General features: G+C 41.9%; 1 protein-coding gene across 1 annotated transcript in view; it reads left to right on the top strand.

The window, feature by feature from the left end:
* LOC132870608 (protein shisa-6-like) overlaps positions 1 to 22,410 on the top strand; it is a 191,829-nt gene that overhangs the window by 157,130 nt on the left and 12,289 nt on the right. Inside the window, exons 5-7 of the mRNA XM_060904316.1 lie at positions 8,510 to 8,572; positions 18,484 to 18,504; positions 19,134 to 19,259. Coding sequence (XP_060760299.1) covers positions 8,510 to 8,572; positions 18,484 to 18,504; positions 19,134 to 19,259 — 210 coding nt within the window. The remainder of the gene's footprint in view (positions 1 to 8,509; positions 8,573 to 18,483; positions 18,505 to 19,133; positions 19,260 to 22,410) is intronic.

Below are 22,410 nucleotides of genomic sequence, written 5' to 3' on the forward strand. Positions count from 1 at the left end.
TAAAAGAGCATTATACAATCTAGAAATGGACTTGCTAAGTAACGTAATAGAGGCTGACTTCAGGATTTTATAAAACTCAGACTCCACAGTGGAGAAGTCTGTAAGTTTGCACTTCTTGTTAAAGTAATCTCTTACTTGGAGATATCTAAAAAAATCATTTTATTCTAAGCCATGTTTTCCCTGCAGAGACTCAAAACTTGATAGTACATTTTTATGAGATGTATGCTGTAAGTCCTTTCTTAGTCCAAGATTCGAATTTCTTATCGCCCCTGTTAGGGAAAAATTTTGTGTCGTAGGCACACCATCTGAAAATTCTTAACATAATATGGAGTCCACATAACTTAACCACCTTATTTTTAATGTGCAATTTATCCATAGATTTTTTTTTATCTCTTCCACTCGTGTTACCGGTCCACCATCTGCGATTACCGCCTGATTAGCAGTCATCCCGAATTCCAATTCCTTCCATCTAGACTTATACTCCCTATTACACCAATATAACAGAGGAGTTAACTGTGAGGCATAAAAATAGTTTCTTAAACAGGGCAATGCCATACCTCCTCTTTCTTTTCCCAATTGCAGGACACTGAATCGGATTCTTGGTCTCTTTCCCTGCCAGATAAACCGCGAAATCCATTTATCCCATTCCCTAAATTGATTATCATTTACCTCTACTGGGAGAGTTCGAAAAATGTATAATAGTCGAGGGAAGATGTTCACCTTGGCAGCGCTTTTCTGGCACTCAGGCCTAAGAAGGGGATAAGATTCCATCTGTGCAGGTCTGATTTTATCTTTAGAGATAATTGCCCATAATTTGCTGGTGTTAGTTGTGAGAGATCTTTAGTCAGAGTTATTCCTAAATATTTTAAAGCTTCTGCTTCCCACCTAAGATTATATTTGTCCTGCAGGTTCTTTGGGGCCTTAAAGTTCAGAGTCATGACCTGTGTTTTTGGTATGTTGAGCTTGTAGCCTGACAATCTACCATATTCAACCAGCAATGTCATCAATCCCACAAATGAGTCTTCTGGCTCCTCTAAGTAGATCAAAACATCATCCGCAAACAGCGCCACTTTCTGTTCAATCCCTGCCACCTTAATGGCTTTGATGGCTTCGTTCTTTCTAATCAGTTCACCTAGGGGTTCAATAAATAATGCAAATAGTAGGGGGGAAATTGGGCAACCCTGTCTGGTTCCTCGCTCTAGAATAAATGAGTCTGAAAGGTCACCATTAACTTTTATCCGAGCTGTAGGCTTATCATATAATATCTGAATTGCGCTGATAAATTTAGTGTGGAATCCAAACTTACCCAACACCTTATATAAAAATGCCCATCTAACTGAATCAAAAACTTTCTCTCCATCCAATCCTACTATCATTGACTTTGTTTTATTCTTAGTTACCTGATCTAGTATATGCAGGGTCTGCCTTATGTTATCTAACGTTTGTTGAATAAATCCGGTCTGATCTAAGTGTATGAGGTCTGGCAAGAGTTTTTCCAGTCTGTGAGCTAAAATGGATGTAAATAATTTGTAATCCAAATTCAGAACACTGATCGGTCGATAGTTATCGCATTCTTCTCTGTCCTTATCCTCCTTGGGGATAACCGAAATGATTGCCTCCCTCCAAGAAGGTGGAATTTCCCCTTTCTGTAAGACCCAGTTAAATGTGTTGACAAGTCTCATCTCATTATCTCTAGCCGCTTTATCCTGTTCTACAGGGTCGCAGGCAAGCTGGAGCCTATCCCAGCTGACTACGGGCGAAAGGCGGGGTACACCCTGGACAAGTCGCCAGGTCATCACAGGGCTGACACATAGACACAGACAACCATTCACACTCACATTCACACCTACGCTCAATTTAGAGTCACCAGTTAACCTAACCTGCATGTCTTTGGACTGTGGGGGAAACCGGAGCACCCGGAGGAAACCCACGCGGACACGGGGAGAACATGCAAACTCCACACAGAAAGGCCCTCGCCGGCCACGGGGCTCGAACCCGGACCTTCTTGCTGTGAGGCGACAGCGCTAACCACAACACCACCGTGCCGCCCGTGTTGACAAGTATTGGAGACAATTCTGGCTTTAAAGACTCATACCACTCTGTGGTGAAGCCATCTGAACCTGGGGCTTTACCGATCTTTAATTTTGCGATGGCCAAGTTCAGTTCTTTAGGAGAACCAGGTTCTATCAACTTTTCATTCTGTGCACTTGAGAGTGTAGGTAATTCTAAAGAACACAGGAAAGTATCTATTTCAGTCTCCTCTGAGGCTTCAGGTTGAGTATATACTGTAGCTCTCGATAAAATATTTCAAAACTCTCTTGAATTTTTCCTATCGTTACTTCGACCTTTTTTGTTTTGGGGTGCTTAATTTTATAAATTGTATTTTCCGTTCGTTGCTTGCGTAATTTGTATGCTAAAAGTTTTGCTGATTTACTTCCTACTTCACAATTTTTCTGTTTTAGGAAAATAAGTTTTTTATGGGTTTCTAATGTATATATTTCATCAATTGCGCTCTGTAGTTTTCTAATTTCTTGTTTCAAATTTGAATTTGTCTTACTACTGTCTGCTTGTTGCAGCCGTTTTAATTTTCCCCGTAAATCCGCTAATTTTTGCCCTTTAAGTTTTTTCAAGTATGTAGTTAATGAAATAATTTTCCCTCTCATTACAGCTTTCAGTGTGTCCCACAGAATCACTGATGAAACTACCCCTGAATCATTAAGGTCTATAAAATCCTTGATGTCTTCCTTTAGTCTCTCCACTCTTTTGGGGTCGTTGAGTATATTCGAATTTAGTTTCCATACGGTCCTTTCTAATAATAGAGATACAGAAATAGGGCTATGGTCTGACAGGTCGATCGTCCCAATATTACAATCCTTTATCTTAAATCTATTTGTGCTAAATATGAAAAAAATAATCTATCCTTGAATAGACTGAATGTGGGAAAGAGAAGTGTGTGTAGTCTCTACTGGTAGGATGCAGCTCCCACCACACATCTATGATGCCCACCTCTCCCATTAATGACTTCACTTTCCTGATCAGAGACCTATTCTGGATAGACGTCCCTGACGAGTCCAGCGGGTTCAGCCTGGTGTTAAAATCCCCCCCACAAATTACTACTCCTTGAGAATTAACCATTAAGTCGAATATGTGTCTATAAAATAACCATTCACTCCCTGGTGGAGCATATACATTCAATAATGATATCTGACTACCTTCTATCTTCCCTGAGAGCTTAATAAATCTTCCACTATCATCTTTAGTTTCTGATATATGTTCATAATTGAGTGTGTTTGATATAAGAGTAGCGACTCCTCTCTTGTGGCCTGCTTTATATGAAGAAAAAAAACATGCCTAAAACCCATCCTTTTTAATTTTACGTGTTCAGATTGACTTGTGTGTGTTTCTTGAAGGAAGGCTATTTGTGCCTTCTCCTTTTTCAATTTCGACAAAATCTTACTTCTCTTAATTGGATTCAAAACCCCATTGACATTGAATGAAATTATTTTCACAGGTTCACCTTGCATTATATTCTAACCAGAGTGGAACACTCCGTCTTTCTTGCTAGACAAATAATAAGCAATCCTTTCTCAACAAATAAACAAACAGAACTAGAGTAAGAAGTATTAAGAACACACCCTTTTAGACGTTTCCAATAGTGAGGTCATCTCCCCAGTCTGTCTCCAATCTGAGGGATAACCCCTATTTCCTACTGGATTAGAGGGCCGTCCTCTCATCATAACACCCTGAAAAATTCCCCTCTCTTATGTCTCGACTCATCTCATCTCATTATCTGTAGCCGCTTTATCCTGTTCTACAGGGTCGCAGGCAAGCTGGAGCCTATCCCAGCTGACTACGGGCGAAAGGCGGGGTACACCCTGGACAAGTCGCCAGGTCATCACAGGGCTGACACATAGACACAGACAACCATTCGCACTCACATTCACACCTACGCTCAATTTAGAGTCACCAGTTAACCTAACCTGCATGTCTTTGGACTGTGGGGGAAACCGGAGCACCCGGAGGAAACCCACGCGGACACGGGGAGAACATGCAAACTCCGCACAGAAAGGCCCTCGCCGGCCACGGGGCTCGAACCCGGACCTTCTTGCTGTGAGGCGACAGCGCTAACCACAACACCACCGTGCCGCCCATATTTAACACATTTCGTCTATTAACATATTTTTTGTATATAAACTTTTAATCACCATTTCAGACAGTCTTCTTTGGTTTTAAATCAGTTTGTATTTTCAGCTTGCTCACTTCTGAAGGCCTGCAGCTTCTCCTTGTAACCTGTTGCTCCGTTGGCTCGAGTTTTGCGCTGTCCCCGCACCAGCTGCCACGTCCACCGCTGAATCCTCTCCATCAGAGATCCCGGTTGCTTAATTGCTTTGAACGGTAGTCCCTGGTCCGCTAGGGCTGATGTTGCCTCCTCCACTGTATCATACATTTTGGTCCCATCCTCGTAAAAGACTCTCAGCCGCGCTGGATACAGGGTCTGGAACCGTATGTTGCTTTCCTTCAGGACCCTTCGTGCCTCTGCATATTCCCTCCATCTGGCCATAATCCCCGGTGCATAGTCATGGTCGAGGTTGATTTTGCAGTTGTTCCATGTGAAGCCTTTCTTTTGCCATGCCAGTTTAAGCACTTCTTCCTTCATCCTGAAACTTAGAAACTTGACCAGGATTGATCTGGGCTGGGTGCCCGTAGGAGGCTGCGGTGCTATTGCCCGGTGGGCTCTCTCTATCTGCAGGTCCTTCATACCTGGGATGTCCAGGTTCTCTTTCAGCAGCTCCTCCACAAAAGTAATCACTGATCCCGATGCGCCTTCAGCCCCTTCTGGTATTCCATATATTCTCACATTGTCCCTCCTTGAGCGTCCCTCCAGGTCTGTTAGCTTCATCTGGAGCTGTTCTTGTAGTTTTAGCATTTCGGCTAATGTCTCCTCCGCGTTTTGCAGCCTCTCTTCATTCCTTACAATCCTCGCTTCGGCCTTGTCCAACCTCGAATTGTTTTTTGCAATTTCCCCTTTAATGTCTTCCAATTGTTTTTTGTTGTCTTGTCTGAAATCCCGTATCTCTCTGAGGATTAGAGCCAGATTCACCGGGTCTTCGTCGCTCTCCATTTTGTCACGACTCCGGCTAGCCGTTGGGGGTCTACCACGCACCTGTTGCCGCACTTCGTTATTTTTATCAGTGTTCAGAACTGACTTTTTTCTCTTTAGGTTAGACGCCATCCTCGCCCCCTTTCTAAATTTACAAATTGTAAAACAAAACTTAATTTATTTCGCCTTCGGGGCAGATTTCTTTTACTTTTGTCGAGCGACCTTCACCTACGCTGCCATCCTTCAGGTGACCCCCCCCCCCCCCCCCCCAAGGTGAACACTTTTAGCTGTTCTTCTGTTTCTTCTGAGGTAAATTACGCACATTGTAAATGATGTATTTGGTAATTATAGAGAAATATAAAAGGAAAACATGCTGATGGACATAAAATTATTATCTTGAGCTCAGTGTTTGCATTTATTCGATCCTGTCTTCTGCATGAGCTGATTTACAGGTCACACTGATGATGTCAGCAGAAGATATGCATTTTATTTCATCTGTTATAAACTTCAGTTCAGATTATATCAGGATCTGGTACAGTATGGCGAGTGATAATCTGTAAAGCCCACAGAAATCACAGCTTTATTAACCACAGGAGAAAAAGAACGGGCTGCTGAGGTTGTTTAAAGCTAACTTTAAAACTAGCTCGGATCATGGACGTGCCGCAACATTAAAGTGACTTTTTTTTTTAATTTAATATTTAAAAATTTTCTTCTCGTTAAGAATTTGCTGCAGTCTAAGAGGAAGAAAGTAAGCTCTGAGAGTAACTTTGTGGTGGGACGCAGATGTGAGTCTCGTAAAATGCTTTGTACAGAACCAGTTGAAAGTTTGGACCCAACATGTTTCATGATCTTCATTGAAATTCTTGAAATTTGAGAACTGAACCTGACACCAACATCTTCCATCGAGCTTGGCTCTAAAGAGGAACACTTCAAGGTTGTATGTGGAACAATAAACAGACGCTTTCCCAATGAGAATGGGTTTGAAATAAAATCCATTTTATGAAACGAAACAAACTTGTTTTCTGTAAGTGTAATTACAACCTCAGATACATTTTGTAAATACCGGTAAGAATTAAGAAAATAATTTTCATTCATTTTTATTCAGAATGTTTGTGTGTGATTGAGTTCCAGAGACGTTTAGAGCACAGAACATCCATCCATCCGACTCAATCATGGCTGTATTTAGGTCTCTCACACATGCAGAGTTTCTGAAATGGCCCCCGGGTTCTGATGCGTTTGAGATGATTTTAAAAAAGAATTAAATAACCCAATTAGATAATTGCCTTAAAAAAATCGAGACATTTACTTTCACTGATTAAGAAGTGATTGCAGTAGGGTTTTTTTCACTCTCTCTAGTATGTGTGTGTGTGTGTGTGAGAGAGAGAGGGGCTGGCACTTTTTGATGACATAATGTCATCACTCCTCTTCCAGCATGTTTCCTTAAAGAGGAGTGTTTCCTCCTGACATACGAACCCTGAAATCCAGTGATATAATTTATACACTGCATGAGTAGAACTGTGGGTAAGTGGTGTGTGTGTGTGTGTGTGTGTGTGTGTGTGTGTGTGTGTGTGTGTGTGTGTGTGAGTCAGAGAGACGAGGTCTGTTTGGGATAAAAGCGTTTCAGGTGAGCGGAGTGCTGTGTGAAGTGGATAATTGGTCCCATGATATAAGGCGAGATGATGGAGACACTCGAGTCGCTGTCTGTGCACTAATCACTCAGCATGGTTTGCTTATTTTTTTGTTTGTTTGTTTTTCTCATTATTCCCCTTCAACAAGCACTTTGACAAACTCTTCATTCTGTTCATCTGAACTGTGGAAAACAGATTCCTGATCAGCTTAAAGTGGTACAATACAATCTGGAGCTGTTTCAGAGACGCACTGCAGTTTAGATCACTGAGAGAGATACAGAGGCCACGCCTCCTTCACTGAGACTGATAGATACAGAGGCCACGCCTCCTTCACTGAGACTGATAGATACAGAGGCCACGCCTCCTTCACTGAGACTGATAGATACAGAGGCCACGCCTCCAGTGTGACTGAAAGATACAGAGGCCACACCTGCGTCTTTGTGACTGATAGATACAGAGGCCACGCCTCCTTCACTGTGACTGACAGGTACAGAGGCCACGCCTCCTTCACTGAGACTGATAGATACAGAGGCCACGCCTCCTTCACTGAGACATAGATACAGAGGCCACGCCTCCAGTGTGACTGAAAGATACAGAGGCCACACCTCCGTCTTTGTGACTGATAGATACAGAGGCCACGCCTCCTTCACTGTGACTGACAGGTACAGAGGCCACGCCTCCTTCACTGAGACTGATAGATACAGAGGCCACGCCTCCTTCACTGAGACTGATAGATACAGAGGCCACGCCTCCTTCACTGAGACTGATAGATACAGAGGCCACGCCTCCAGTGTGACTGAAAGATACAGACTGAAAGATACAGGGTCTTTGTGACTGACAGATACAGAGGCCACGCCTCCTTCACTGTGACTGACAGGTACAGAGGCCACGCCTCCTTCACTGAGACTGACAGATACAGAGGCCATGCCTCCTTCACTCAGACTGATAGATACAGAGGCCACGCCTCCTTCACTGTCACTGATAGATACAGAGGCCACACTTCCTTCACTGTGACTGATAGATACAGAGGCCACACCTCCTTCACTGTGACTGATAGATACAGAGGCCACGCCTCCTTCACTGTGACTGATAGATACAGAGGCCATGCCTCCACTGTCGCTGATAGATACAGAGGCCACGCCTCCTTCACTAAGACTTGTAGCCACTGACAGAGTGGTAAAATTAACATTAAGGAAATGAAGTAATTAACTCACTAATGATCATTATTTTATTCTGCGAATATTAAATGCTAAAATTGTATGTAATTTAAAGATGATCCGTGTTTTATTTAAAGCAGAATGTGGAACCACGTCAATGGAATAACCTACTGATGATGCAACAATATCAAGTCAGCTGATCAAATTTAGTCCCGCCCCTTTGACATGTAGATTGAGGCTGGTGTAAAAATTACGTTTGATTTGTGAACGTTTCTCAAAATAATAAAGGTCACACTCCCATCACCTTCACTCCACAGGAAGCTTTTCTTTTCTTTTTTCAACCTCCCTGTCAGCCAGAGTTACGAGCTGTGATGTGTTTAACTTGTGATATTTATCATGTTGTCTTGTTCTCGTGGTGTTTACTGGCCCAGAATGAGCTGATTAGCATGCTAATCAGGAGCGCTTATCAGATATTCACACAGCGGGGAGAGGTAGCGGAGCTGAGAGCTCATCACCGTGCTGGATAAGGAGATGTGAGGGGGTTGGTTTCTCTACTGCATTCTCATATACACCTCTCTCTCTCTCTCTCTCTCTCTCTCTCTCTCTCTCTCTCTCACACATAGGTAACCATCATCATGACTACATGAGCCATGTGGACCTCACTGGATCTCACACACCTAAAATCGGTAAGAACCTTTCACCGTTTCACCATCAGTGACCTTTAGCATGTCAGCAAGTCTCTGTATGTGGGGTTGGTTTTGCAACAACAACAACAACAACAACACTCACACGAGCAAGAATAGCACAGTGGTGCTTGAAAGTTTGTGAACCCTTTAGAATTTTCTATATTTCTGCGTAAATATGACCTAAAACATCATCAGATTTTCACACAAGTCCTAAAAGTAGATAAAGAGAACCCAGTTAAACAAATGAGACAAAAATATTATACTTGGTCATTTATTTATTGAGGAAAATGATCCAATATTACATATCTGTGAGTGGCAAAAGTATGTGAACCTCTAGGATTAGCAGTTAATTTGAAGGTGAAATTAGAGTCAGGTGTTTTCAATCAATGGGATGACAATCAGGTGTGAGTGGGCACCCTGTTTTATTTAAAGAACAGGGATCTATCAAAGTCTGATCTTCACAACACGTTTGTGGAAGTGTATCATGGCATGAACAAAGGAGATTTCTGAGGACCTCAGAAAAAGTGTTGTTGATGCTCATCAGGCTGGAAAAGGTTACAAAACCATCTCTAAAGAGTTTGGACTCCACCAATCCACAGTCAGACAGACTATGTACAAATGGAGGAAATTCAAGACCATTGTTACCCTCCCCAGGAGTGGTCCACCAACAAAGATCACTCCAAGAGCAAGGCGTGTATTAGTCAGCAAGGTCCCAAAGGATCCCAGGGTAACTTCTAAGCAACTGAAGGCCTCTCTCACATTGGCTAATGTTAATGTTCATGAGTCCACCATCAGGAGAACACTGAACAACAATGGTGTGCATGGCAGGGTTGCAAGGAGAAAGCTACTGCTCTCCAAAAAGAACATTGCTGCTCGTCTGCAGTTTGCTAAAGATCACGTGGACAAGCCAGAAGGCTATTGGAAAAATATTTTGTGGACGGATGAGACCAAAATAGAACTTTTTGGTTTAAATGAGAAGTGTTATGTTTGGAGAAAGGAAAACACTGCATTCCAGCATAAGAACCTTATCCCATCTGTGAAACATGGTGGTGGTAGTATCATGGTTTGGGCCTGTTTTGCTGCGTCTGAGCCAGGACGGCTTGCCATCATTGATGGAACAATGAATTCTGAATTATACCAGCGAATTCTAAAGGAAAATGTCAGGACATCTGTCCATGAACTGAATCTCAAGAGAAGGTGGGTCATGCAGCAAGACAACGACCCTAAGCGCACAAGTCGTTCTACCAAAGAATGGTTAAAGAAGAATAAAGTTAATGTTTTGGAATGGCCAAGTCAAAGTCCTGACCTTAATCCAATGGAAATGTTGTGGAAGGACCTGAAGCGAGCAGTTCGTCTGAGGAAACCCACCAACATCCCAGAGTTGAAGCTGTTCTGTACAGAGGAATGGGCTAAAATTCCTCCAAGCCGGTGTGCAGGACTGATCAACAGTTACCGCAAACGTTTAGTTGCAGTTATTGCTGCACAAGGGGGTCACACCAGATACCGAAAGCAAAGGTTCACATACTTTTGCCACTCACAGATATGTAATATTGGATCATTTTCCTCAATAAATAAATGACCAAGTATAATATTTTTCTCTCATTTGTTTAACTGGGTTCTCTTTATCTACTTTTAGGACTTGTGTGAAAATCTGATGATGCTTTAGGTCATATTTATGCCTATATGAAATATAGACAATTCTAAAGGGTTTACAAACTTTCAAGCACCACTGTACACAGCTATCTGGACAAAAATGGTGTGTTCTAGTGGCAAGTAGAATAAACAGCAAAAATAGATATACAATATGTAATAGAATATAAAAGAATAGAGTAGAATAGAACTGGACCAAACTGGATTTAAAACATAAGGTAAAAGAATCACCCGGTGATGACCAGCAAGGAACCACAGCCATGCTGATCTTCACTCCAGCAGCATCACTGCGATGCCGATTTCACTTTTATTCACCAGCTCTGCTCATCACAGGTTAATATCAACTCACTGACATTTCACACACAATATGGAGAAATATTTGGCTTATTGTTGCTCCGTTCATGAAAATATCTCCAAAAGGAGCCACAGCTGGCAGAGCGTTGTGTGCTGCAGTGACAGTGTACAGATTAACTGACAGCCCGAGGGCAAGACTGTAGTTTATGTCGCGATCACAGGCAGTATACTAAAGATCAGCAAATTAATGGACTGTGACTGTTGTGCAACAAAATACAGAAGAATCGAATAGCATTGAATCGAACAGAATAAAACAGAATTGGAGAGAACAGAAGAGGATCGAGCACAAAAGAATAGAATAACGTAGATTAGAATAGATGAACAGATTAGAACAGAACAGAATGGGGTAGAACAGAAGAGCATAATGCAGATTAGAGTAGAATGGAATAGAACAGAATAGAATAAAATAGAGCAGAACCAAATAGAACAAAATAGTGTTGAATAGAGCAGAATAGAATCAAACAGAACAGAGAGAATAGAATAACGTAGATTAGAGTAGAACAGATTAGAAGAGAATAGAATGAAGCAGTGTAGAGCAGAATAGAACAAAATACTGTTGAATAGAGCAGAATAGAATGGAACAAAATAACATTGAGTAGCGCAGAATAGAGTTGAATAGAGCAGAACTGAATAATATAGAATAGACTCGATTGGAACAGAATAGAATAAACCAGAATAGAACAAAATAGCATTGAATAGAGCAGAACAGTTGAATGGATCTGAATAGAGCAGAATAGAAAATAATGGAATTGAAGAGAATATGTTATGGAAGACCTGAATAGACAGTGCAAAATACAATAGAATAAAATGGAACAGTCTCCAGAATTATAAACAAAGAAAAAAAATTTAGAAAAGAACTGAAATAGAATATTACTGAATAGAATATAGCAGAATAGTATAAAGACCCCACAATATAATAGAAAATAATGCAGTAAAATAAAAGATAACCATACTGGAACAGAAAATAATATAAGAAAGAATAAACTAAATTGCAGCTGTAGAATACTGTTCGAGTTACTCAGACTAATAGAGTTCAAAATAGAATGGAAGAGGAAAGATGAGAACAGAACGGAGTCGAGTCAAATCCAGCGGAACAAAACATGACACAATCAGATGGACAGAAAAATACGATCGAATAGAAACAGTGGAATAGAATATGAGGTGCGATCACAAAGCTCTGAGACTGTTCCTGTTGTGAATGAACGGGGTGTGGTACGGGTGGGCGTGGAACGAAGCAGGAGTAAGTACAGTGGTGCTTGAAAGTTTGTGAACCCTTTAGAATTTTCTATATTTCTGCATAAATATGACCTAAAAGATCATCAGATTTTCACACAAGTCCTAAAAGTAGATAAAGAGAACCCAGTTAAACAAATGAGACAAAAATATTATACTTGGTCATTTATTTATTAAGGAAAATGATCCAATATTACATATCTGTGAGTGGCAAAAGTATGTGAACCTCTAGGATTCACAGTTAATTTGAAGGTGAAATTAGAGTCAGGTGTTTTCAATCAGTGGGATGACAATCAGGTGTGAGTGGGCGCCCTGTTTTATTTAAAGAACAGGGATCTATCAAAGTCTGATCTTCACAACACATGTTTGTGGAAGTGTATCATGGCACGAACAAAGGAGATTTCTGAGGACCTCAGAAAAAGCGTTGTTGATGCTCATCAGGCTGGAAAAGGTTACAAAACCATCTCTAAAGAGTTTGGACTCCACCAATCCACAGTCAGACAGATTGTGTACAAATGGAGGAAATTCAAGACCATTGTTACCCTCCCCAGGCGTGGTCGACCAACAAAGATCACTCCAAGAGCAAGGCATGTAATAGTCGGCGAGGTCACAAAGGACCCCAGGGTAACTTCTAAGCAACTGAAGGCCTCTCTCACATTGGCTAATGTTAATGTTCATGAGTCCACCATCAGGAGAACACTGAACAACAATGGTGTGCATGGCAGGGTTGCAAGGAGAAAGCCACTGCTCTCCAAAAAGAACATTGCTGCTCGTCTGCAGTTTGCTAAAGATCACGTGGACAAGCCAGAAGGCTATTGGAAAAAACTTTTGTGGATGGATGAGACCAAAATAGAACTTTTTGGTTTAAATGAGAAGCGTTATGTTTGGAGAAAGGAAAACATTGCATTCCAGCATAAGAACCTTATCCCATCTGTGAAACATGGTGGTGGTAGTATCATGGTTTGGGCCTGTTTTGCTGCATCTGGGCCAGGACGGCTTGCCATCATTGATGGAACAATGAATTCTGAATTATACCAGCGAATTCTAAAGGAAAATGTCAGGACACCTGTCCATGAACTGAGTCTCAAGAGAAGGTGGGTCATGCAGCAAGACAATGACCCTAAGCACACAAGTCGTTCTACCAAAGAATGGTTCAAGAAGAATAAAGTTAATGTTTTGGAATGGCCAAGTCAAAGTCCTGACCTTAATCCAATGGAAATGTTGTGGAAGGACCTGAAGCGAACAGTTCATGTGAGGAAACCCACCAACATCCCAGAGTTTAAGCTGTTCTGTACAGAGGAATGGGCTAAAATTCCTCCAAGCCGGTGTGCAGGACTGATCAACAGTTACCGCAAACGTTTAGTTGCAGTTATTGCTGCACAAGGGGGTTACACCAGATACTGAAAGCAAAGGTTCACATACTTTTGCCACTCACAGATATGTAATATTGGATCATTTTCCTCAATAAATAAATGACCAAGTATAATATTTTTGTCTCATTTGTTTAACTGGGTTCTCTTTATCTACTTTTAGGACTTGTGTGAAAATCTGATGATGTTTTAGGTCATATTTATGCAGAAATATAGAAAATTCTAAAGGGTTCACAAACTTTCAAGCACCACTGTAGTCCTTTTCCCGAGTCAGTATTGAGCATGACCCCATCCTGTAAACACAACATGGACATGTGCATGTGTGATTCTACTGTAGAGCTCAAACATGAGCAGAGAGCAAACACCAGCGTGAGTCAGACTTCAGGAAGTGACTGCGGGCCGAGACCCAGCTCACTGCTTCCCACTGTGAACTGTGTGACATCATGTGACATACTGACTCCTGAGAGTCGCCTCTCACTCCTGCTGCACACGCATCACCACGGCACACTCCGATCGCTCGCAGCAGGCACACACTTGGAACTTTCTGATCGCACCTTGGAACGTACGCCAGTGTTCTCATGGCCATGTGAATAATAATCCAGTGCACGAGAGTCATGTGATGTTTGGTGTGAGATGTTTGTGAGATCAGGTCACAGCTGGAGTTTCTGAGGGTTCAGGTGGATTGTCAGTAATGTGAGTAGGATTGAAAGGAGACTTGGGTGTTGGGGGAATCACCGGACATGAATGAGATGAAGTGAGGAGACACATCGTCATGACAACAGGAGGAGAAATGAAAAGAGCAGCACCATGCTGAGTGAATTACAGGCCAGAGTTCAGCCACACTTCCATTTACTGCACGCCTTCGTCCTGTAATTCAGCGGGGAAAATGATTTCACACGCCACTGTCACACATTAGGCACACACACACACACACACACACACACACACACACACACACACAGAGGAGTCAGTGTTTCACCTCTTCTGGGATTTCAACATTACACACTTGGAAAGGTTGTTTATAATAAGTAATTTTTGTTTGAATGAAGTCTGAATGATAGCATTCAGTTAAATAAAACATAAACACCCCAAACCCTCAAAAACCCTTTATACACTGTGATTATGGGACTAACCCCTCTATAAACCCTTTATACACTGTGTGATTTGGGACTAACCCCTCTATAAACCCTTTATACACTGTGTGATTTGGGACTAACCCCTCTATAAACCCTTTATACACTGTGTGCTTTGGGACTAAGCCCTCTATAAACCCTTTATACACTGTGTGATTTGAGACTAAGCCCTCTATAAACCCTTTATACACTGTGTGATTTGGGACTCTACCCTCTATAAACCCTTTATACACTGTGTGATTTGAGACTAAGCCCTCTATAAACCCTTTATACACTGTGTGATTTGAGACTAAGCCCTCTATAAACCCTTTATACACTGTGTGATTTGGGACTAAGCCCTCTATAAACCCTTTATAGACTGTGTGATTTGGGACTAAGCCCTCTATAAACCCTTTATACACTGTGTGGTTTGGGACTAAGCCCTCTATAAACCCTTTATACACTGTGATTATGGGACTAAGCCCTCTATAAACCCTTTATACACTGTGTGATTTGGGACTAAGCCCTCTATAAACCCTTTATAGACTGTGTGATTATGGGACTAAGCCCTCTATAAACCCTTTATACACTGTGTGATTTGAGACTAAGCCCTCTATAAACCCTTTATACACTGTGTGATTTGGGACTAAGCCCTCTATACACCCTTTATACATGGTGTGATTTGAGACTAAGCCCTCTATAAACCCTTTATACACTGTGTGATTTTGGACTAAGCCCTCTATAAACCCTTTATACACTGTGTGATTTGGGACTAAGCCCTCTATAAACCCTTTATACACTGTGTGATTTGGGACTAAGCCCTCTATAAACCCTTTATACACTGTGTGATTTGAGACTAAGCCCTCTATAAACCCTTTATACACTGTGTGATTTGGGACTAAGCCCTCTATACACCCTTTATACATGGTGTGATTTGAGACTAAGCCCTCTATAAACCCTTTATACACTGTGTGATTTGAGACTAAGCCCTCTATAAACCCTTTATACACTGTGTGATTTGGGACTAAGCCCTCTATAAACCCTTTATAGACTGTGTGATTTGGGACTAAGCCCTCTAGAAACCCTTTATACACTGTGTGATTTGGGACTAAGCCCTCTAGAAACCCTTTATACACTGTGTGATTTGGGACTAAGCCCTCTATAAACCCTTTATAGACTGTGTGATTTGGGACTAAGCCCTCTATAAACCCTTTATACACTGTGTGATTTGGGACTAAGCCCTCTATAAACCCTTTATACACTGTGTGATTTGGGACTAAGCCCTCTATAAACCCTTTATACACTGTGTGATTTGAGACTAAGCCCTCTATAAACCCTTTATACACTGTGTGATTTGGGACTAAGCCCTCTATAAACCCTTTATAGACTGTGTGATTTGGGACTAAGCCCTCTAGAAACCCTTTATACACTGTGTGATTTGGGACTAAGCCCTCTAGAAACCCTTTATACACTGTGTGATTTGGGACTAAGCCCTCTATAAACCCTTTATAGACTGTGTGATTTGGGACTAAGCCCTCTATAAACCCTTTATACACTGTGTGATTTGGGACTAAGCCCTCTATAAACCCTTTATACACTGTGTGATTTGGGACTAAGCCCTCTATAAACCCTTTATACACTGTGTGGTTTGGGACTAAGCCCTCTATAAACCCTTTATACACTGTGATTATGGGACTAAGCCCTCTATAAACCCTTTATACACTGTGTGATTTGGGACTAAGCCCTCTATAAACCCTTTATAGACTGTGTGATTATGGGACTAAGCCCTCTATAAACCCTTTATACACTGTGTGATTTGAGACTAAGCCCTCTATAAACCCTTTATACACTGTGTGATTTGGGACTAAGCCCTCTATACACCCTTTATACACGGTGTGATTTGAGACTAAGCCCTCTATAAACCCTTTATACACTGTGTGATTTTGGACTAAGCCCTCTATAAACCCTTTATACACTGTGTGATTTGAGACTAAGCCCTCTATAAACCCTTTATACACTGTGTGATTTTGGACTAAGCCCTCTATAAACCCTTTATACACTGTGTGATTTGGGACTAAGCCCTCTATAAACCCTTTATACACTGTGTGATTTGGGACTAAGCCCTCTATAAACCCTTTATACACTGTGTGATTTGGGACTAAGCCCTCTATACACCCTTTATACACGGTGTGATTTGAGACTAAGCCCTCTATAAACCCTTTATACACTGTGTGATTTGAGACTAAGCCCTCTATAAACCCTTTATACACTGTGTGATTTGGGACTAAGCCCTCTAGAAACCCTTTATACACTGTGTGATTTGGGACTAAGCCCTCTATACACCCTTTATACACTGTGTGGTTTGGGACTAAGCCCTCTATAAACCCTTTATACACTGTGTGATTTGAGACTAAGCCCTCTATAAACCCTTTATACACTGTGTGATTTGAGACTAAGCCCTCTATAAACCCTTTATACACTGTGTGATTTGGGACTAAGCCCTCTATAAACCCTTTATACACTGTGTGATTTGAGACTAAGCCCTCTATAAACCCTTTATACACTGTGTGATTTGAGACTAAGCCCTCTATAAACCCTTTATACACTGTGTGATTTGGGACTAAGCCCTCTAGAAACCCTTTATACACTGTGTGATTTGGGACTAAGCCCTCTATAAACCCTTTATACACTGTGTGATTTGGGACTAAGCCCTCTATAAACCCTTTTTACACTGTGTGATTTTGGACTAAGCCCTCTATAAACCCTTTATTCACTGTGTGATTTGGGACTAAGCCCTCTATAAACCCTTTATACACTGTGTGATTTGGGACTAAGCCCTCTATACACCCTTTATACACTGTGTGATTTGAGACTAAGCCCTCTATAAACCCTTTATACACTGTGTGATTTGAGACTAAGCCCTCTATAAACCCTTTATACACTGTGTGATTTGGGACTAAGCCCTCTATACACCCTTTATACACTGTGTGATTTGAGACTAAGCCCTCTATAAACCCTTTATACACTGTGTGATTTGAGACTAAGCCCTCTATAAACCCTTTATACACTGTGTGATTTGGGACTAAGCCCTCTAGAAACCCTTTATACACTGTGTGATTTGGGACTAAGCCCTCTATAAACCCTTTATACACTGTGTGATTTGGGACTAAGCCCTCTATAAACCCTTTTTACACTGTGTGATTTTGGACTAAGCCCTCTATAAACCCTTTATAAACTGTGATTTGGGACTAAACCCTCTATAAACCCTTTATACACTGTGATTTTGGACTAAGCCCTCCATAAACCCTTTATACACTGTGATTTTAGACTAAACCCTCTATAAATCCTTTATACACTGTGATTTTGGACTAAACCGTCTATAAACCCTTTATACACTGTGTGACTTGGGACTCAACCCTCTATAAACCCTTTATACACTGTGTGATTTTGGACTCAACCCTCTATAAACCCTTTATACACTGTGTGATTTGGGACTAAGCCCTCTATAAACCCTTTAGACACTGTGTGATTTTGGACTAAGCCCTCTATAAACCCTTTATACACTGCGATTTGGGACTAAACCCTCTATAAACCCTTTATACACTGTGATTTTGGACTAAGCCCTCTATAAACCCTTTATACACTGTGATTTTAGACTAAACCCTCTATAAATCCTTTATACACTGTGATTTTAGACTAAACCCTCTATAAATCCTTTATACACTGTGATTTGGGACTAAACCCTCTTAAACCCTTTATACACTGTGTGATTTGGGACTCAACCCTCTATAAACCCTTTATACACTGTGTGATTTGGGACTCAACCCATTAGACACTGTATGATTTGGGACTCAACCCTTTATACTCTGTGTGATTTGGGACTCAACCAGTTAGACACTGTGATTTGGGACTCAACCCTCTATAAACCCTTTATACACTGTGTGATTTGGGACTCAACCCTCTATACACTGTGTGATTTGGGACTCAACCCTTTATACACTGTGTGATTTGGGACTCAACCCTCTATAAACCCTTTAGACACTGTGTGATTTGGGACTAAACCCTTTAGACACTGTGTGATTTGGGACTAAACCCTTTAGACACTGTGTGTGTAAATGAGGTTTGGGGTGTTTATCGTTTATTTATTGTGTTTGTTTACTCATGTTGTGTCTCTCTCACTTGGGTTTGTTAGGATACAGAATAGAGCGCTACGGTGAGTAACGACACGGTAACGCTCTCACTATCTATTTTACTCTCTCTTTATCTGTTCTTTCTGTTCTCTCTCTCTCTCTCTCTCTCTCTCTCTCTCTCAGTGATTATGCCGTTGTGTATTTGTAGTTGTGTAGCTTCACTCTGGAGTCGAGGCACAGAGGACCTCTTCCTTTCTGCTTAGACTGAATGAACCAGATTCGTGTGTGTGTGTGTGTGTGTGTGTGTGTGTTGTACAGTGCACTTGTCACTTGTTCTTTATATATCGCTGCCGCTACAGTGCTGCCCTCAATGGATCACAGATCTGGGACCCACACACACACACACACACACACACACACACAGGCTGGCTTTGTCCTAATTGCTTTAATCACTTTGCTATCTGAAGGAGATTATAGCTAATGACCTCTCTCTCTCTCTCTCTCTCTCTCTCTCTCCACCCTCCCTCTCTCTCTATCTCTCTCTTTGTCTCTCCCCCTCTCTCTCTGTCTCTCTCTCTCTGTCTCGCTCTTTGTCTCTCCCCCCTCTCCCTCTCTCTCTCTCTCTCTGTCTCTCTCTTGCTCTCTCTCTCTTTCTCTCCCCCTTCTGTCTGTCTCTCTCTCCCTCTCTCTCTCCCTCTCTCTCTCTCCCCAGAAAAGCCTCGGATGAACAACATCCTGACGTCACAGACAGAGCCGTACGATCTGTCGTTCTCTCGTTCCTACCAGAACCTCACTCACCTCCTGCCTTCGTACGACATACCACTGAAATCCGATCTCGGTACGCTCTTCATCATCCCTCTTCATCACTCTATCATCCTCATTACCAAGTGGTGTGGAAATGTGAAGGTCGTTTCTCTCATCCTCCACACTGAGCATCACTTCACAGATCAGACACACAGCGCTGTGTACAGCACGGAGAGCTGAGGGCTCTGGAGCAGGAGATCAGAGACAGGATGAACACTGTGATACAGATGTGTGTGTGGGGGGGCGCGAGGCTCTATGATTCTCTGTAACACTCGTGAGGAGTCTATCACTCATGCTGACATCATCCAGAGTTCGTAAACAGTCCATAAAGATCACTAACTGGTGTAAGTATGAGTTCGGAGAGCTGAGAAACTGGGCGACGAGTCTCACACTGGAAGCCCAAAAAAAATGGTGTCGTGGGGGAACGGGAGCAAACTGGTAACAAAGTCGAAACATTAATCTATCCCCGGTAACTGAGGAGCATTAACGGTAATCTTTTGCCACAACTCCAGTGGGAATCAGAACCATTATGTTAACATGTCGTGATGGTCATGATGTTGCTGGCGGTGATGTAAACAGTGTTTCAGGGAAACCATGGCCTAGTGGTTAGAGAAGCAGCTTTGGGATCAAAAGGTTGCTGGTTTGATTCCCTGGACCAGCAGGAATGGAGCAAGGCACCTAACCCCTAACGGCCCCCTAGGGTGCTCTGGGTACGTTGTACACTGATCTGGATAAAAGCGTCTCCGAAATGCCTGTAATGTGATTTAATGTTTCCCACAGATCTGAAGTATGCTTGAGGTGGTAGTTGGAGGAAAGCGTCGTATGACCTGCTGGCACAAAACTGGTTACTACATGTGATTTCAGATTGCATTGGAATCCGTTCCACTCATATAATCGATCAGCGATGACCACAGGTTTCAGAAAAACAGAGTCTTGGGGCTCCAGCTTCCCCTGTGACCCTGATGCTATAGATAATGGATGGATGCTGTGTCTTTGATTTCTGATAATAAAAACAAAGTTTTGTTCCGAACCTTTAATGTCCTATTAATGAGACCGTCAGTGATGGCGTAGCTCACTTTGGCCCCGTGAGAAATTAGATCTGGGTAGAAGCGATATCCACCCTAGGAATACCGACCTATTTACCAGAAAGAATCCAAAACGGCAAGGAATTGACTGAGAAGAAGCGATTTTTGTTGATCTGCTCATTAAGGCTTAATTAGTCCCTAACTTCATCAATAATTGTAATGATGCAAATCTGGGTAGAAGTTATATGCACCCTAGGTACCCCTACCTTCATGCCAGAAAGAATAAAAATCAGTGAAGAATTGAGGGAGAAGAAGCGATTTGTGTGGAAACTGCTCATTAGGGATTGATTAATTACTCCATATCTTCATTATTAATTGCAATTATGCAAATTAGGGTAGAAGCTATATGCACCCCAGGCAGACCTACCTTCCTGCCAAAAAGGATAAAAATCAGTGAAGAATTGAGAGAGAAGAAGCGATTTTTGTGAAATGTGGACGATACCAGATGGATGACGGGCAACACATGACGGCATAAACTCATCACCTGTCGGCTGGATGAGCAAATAACCAGTTCACCAGAATAAATAAACGCACTATTAGAAAGCTGAATGCACTGACTAGGACTCAAGCGCTCCATGTTGTCATGGTAACGTTGACAATAACACGTAACGTGCACAGTTCTCCGTTTGTGTTGTCGGCTATTTGGCCAACCATTCCAGCACAGCTCGATTCCTTTCAGCGTATGTTACGTTCATTATTATTTATCCTTCACTCACAGAGCATTCTCGTTCTTCATACTCATTTGCTAAAATGCATCAACAAATACGCAACAGCAGCCATTTAACAGTTATACCATGAAATCGAGTTGTACATGAGCTGATAGGCCACGAGGCGCGTAGCACTGAGTTGTCTATAATCCATGTACTGTGGTGCTTGAAAGTTTGTGAACCCTTTAGAATTTTCTACATTTCTGCATAAATATGACCTAAAATATCATCAGATTTTCACACAAGTCCTAAAAGTAGATAAAGAGAACCCAGTTAAACAAATGAGACAAAAATATTATACTTGGTCATTTATTTATTGAGGAAAATGATCCAATATTCCATATCTGTGAGTGGCAAAAGTATATGAACTTTTGCTTTCAGTATCTGGTGTGACCCCCTTGTGCAGCAATAACTGCAACTAAACGTTTGCGGTAACTGTTGATCAGTCCTGCACACCGGCTTGGAGGAATTTTAGCCCGTTCCTCCGTACAGAACAGCTTCAACTCTGGGATGTTGGTGGGTTTCCTCACATGAACTGCTCACTTCAGGTCCTTCCACAACAGTTCGATTGGATTATGGTCAGGACTTTGACTTGGCCATTCCAAAACATTAACCTCATTCTTCTTTAACCATTCTTCGGTAGAACGACTTGTGTGTTTAGGGTCGTTGTCTTGCTGCATGACCCACCTTCTCTTGAGATTCAGTTCATGGACAGATGTCTTGACATTTTCCTTTAGAATTCGCTGGTATAATTCAGAATTCATTGTTCCATCAATGACGGCAAGCTGTCCTGGCCCAGATGCAGCAAAACAGGCCCGAACCATGATACTACCACTACCATGTTTCACAGATGGGATAAGGTTCTTATGCTGGAATGCAGTGTTTTCCTTTCTCCAAACATAACGCTTCGCATTTAAACCAAAAAGTTCTGTTTTGGTCTCATCCGTCCACAAAACATTTTTCCAATAGCCTTCTGGCTTGTCCACATGATCTTTAGCAAACTGCAGACGAGCAGCAATGTTCTTTTTGGAGAGCAGTGGCTTTCTCCTTGCAACCCTGCCATGCACACCATTGTTGTTCAGTGTTCTCCTGATGGTGGACTCATGAACGTTAACATTAGCCAATGTTAGAGAGGCGTTCAGTTGCTTAGAAGTCACCCCAGGGTCCTTTGTGACCTCACCGACTATTACACGCCTTGCTCTTGGAGTGGTCTTTGTTGGTCGACCACTCCTGGGGAGGGGAACAATGGTCTTGAATTTCCTCCATTTGTACACAATCTGTCTGACTGTGGATTGGTGGAGTCCAAACTCTTTAGAGATGGTTTTGTAACCTTTTCCAGCCTGATGAGCATCAACAATGCTTTTTCTGAGGTCCTCAGAAATCTCTTTTGTTC

The sequence above is a fragment of the Neoarius graeffei genome, chromosome 22 (genome assembly GCF_027579695.1).
Source record: "Neoarius graeffei isolate fNeoGra1 chromosome 22, fNeoGra1.pri, whole genome shotgun sequence".
NCBI lineage: Eukaryota > Metazoa > Chordata > Actinopteri > Siluriformes > Ariidae > Neoarius > Neoarius graeffei.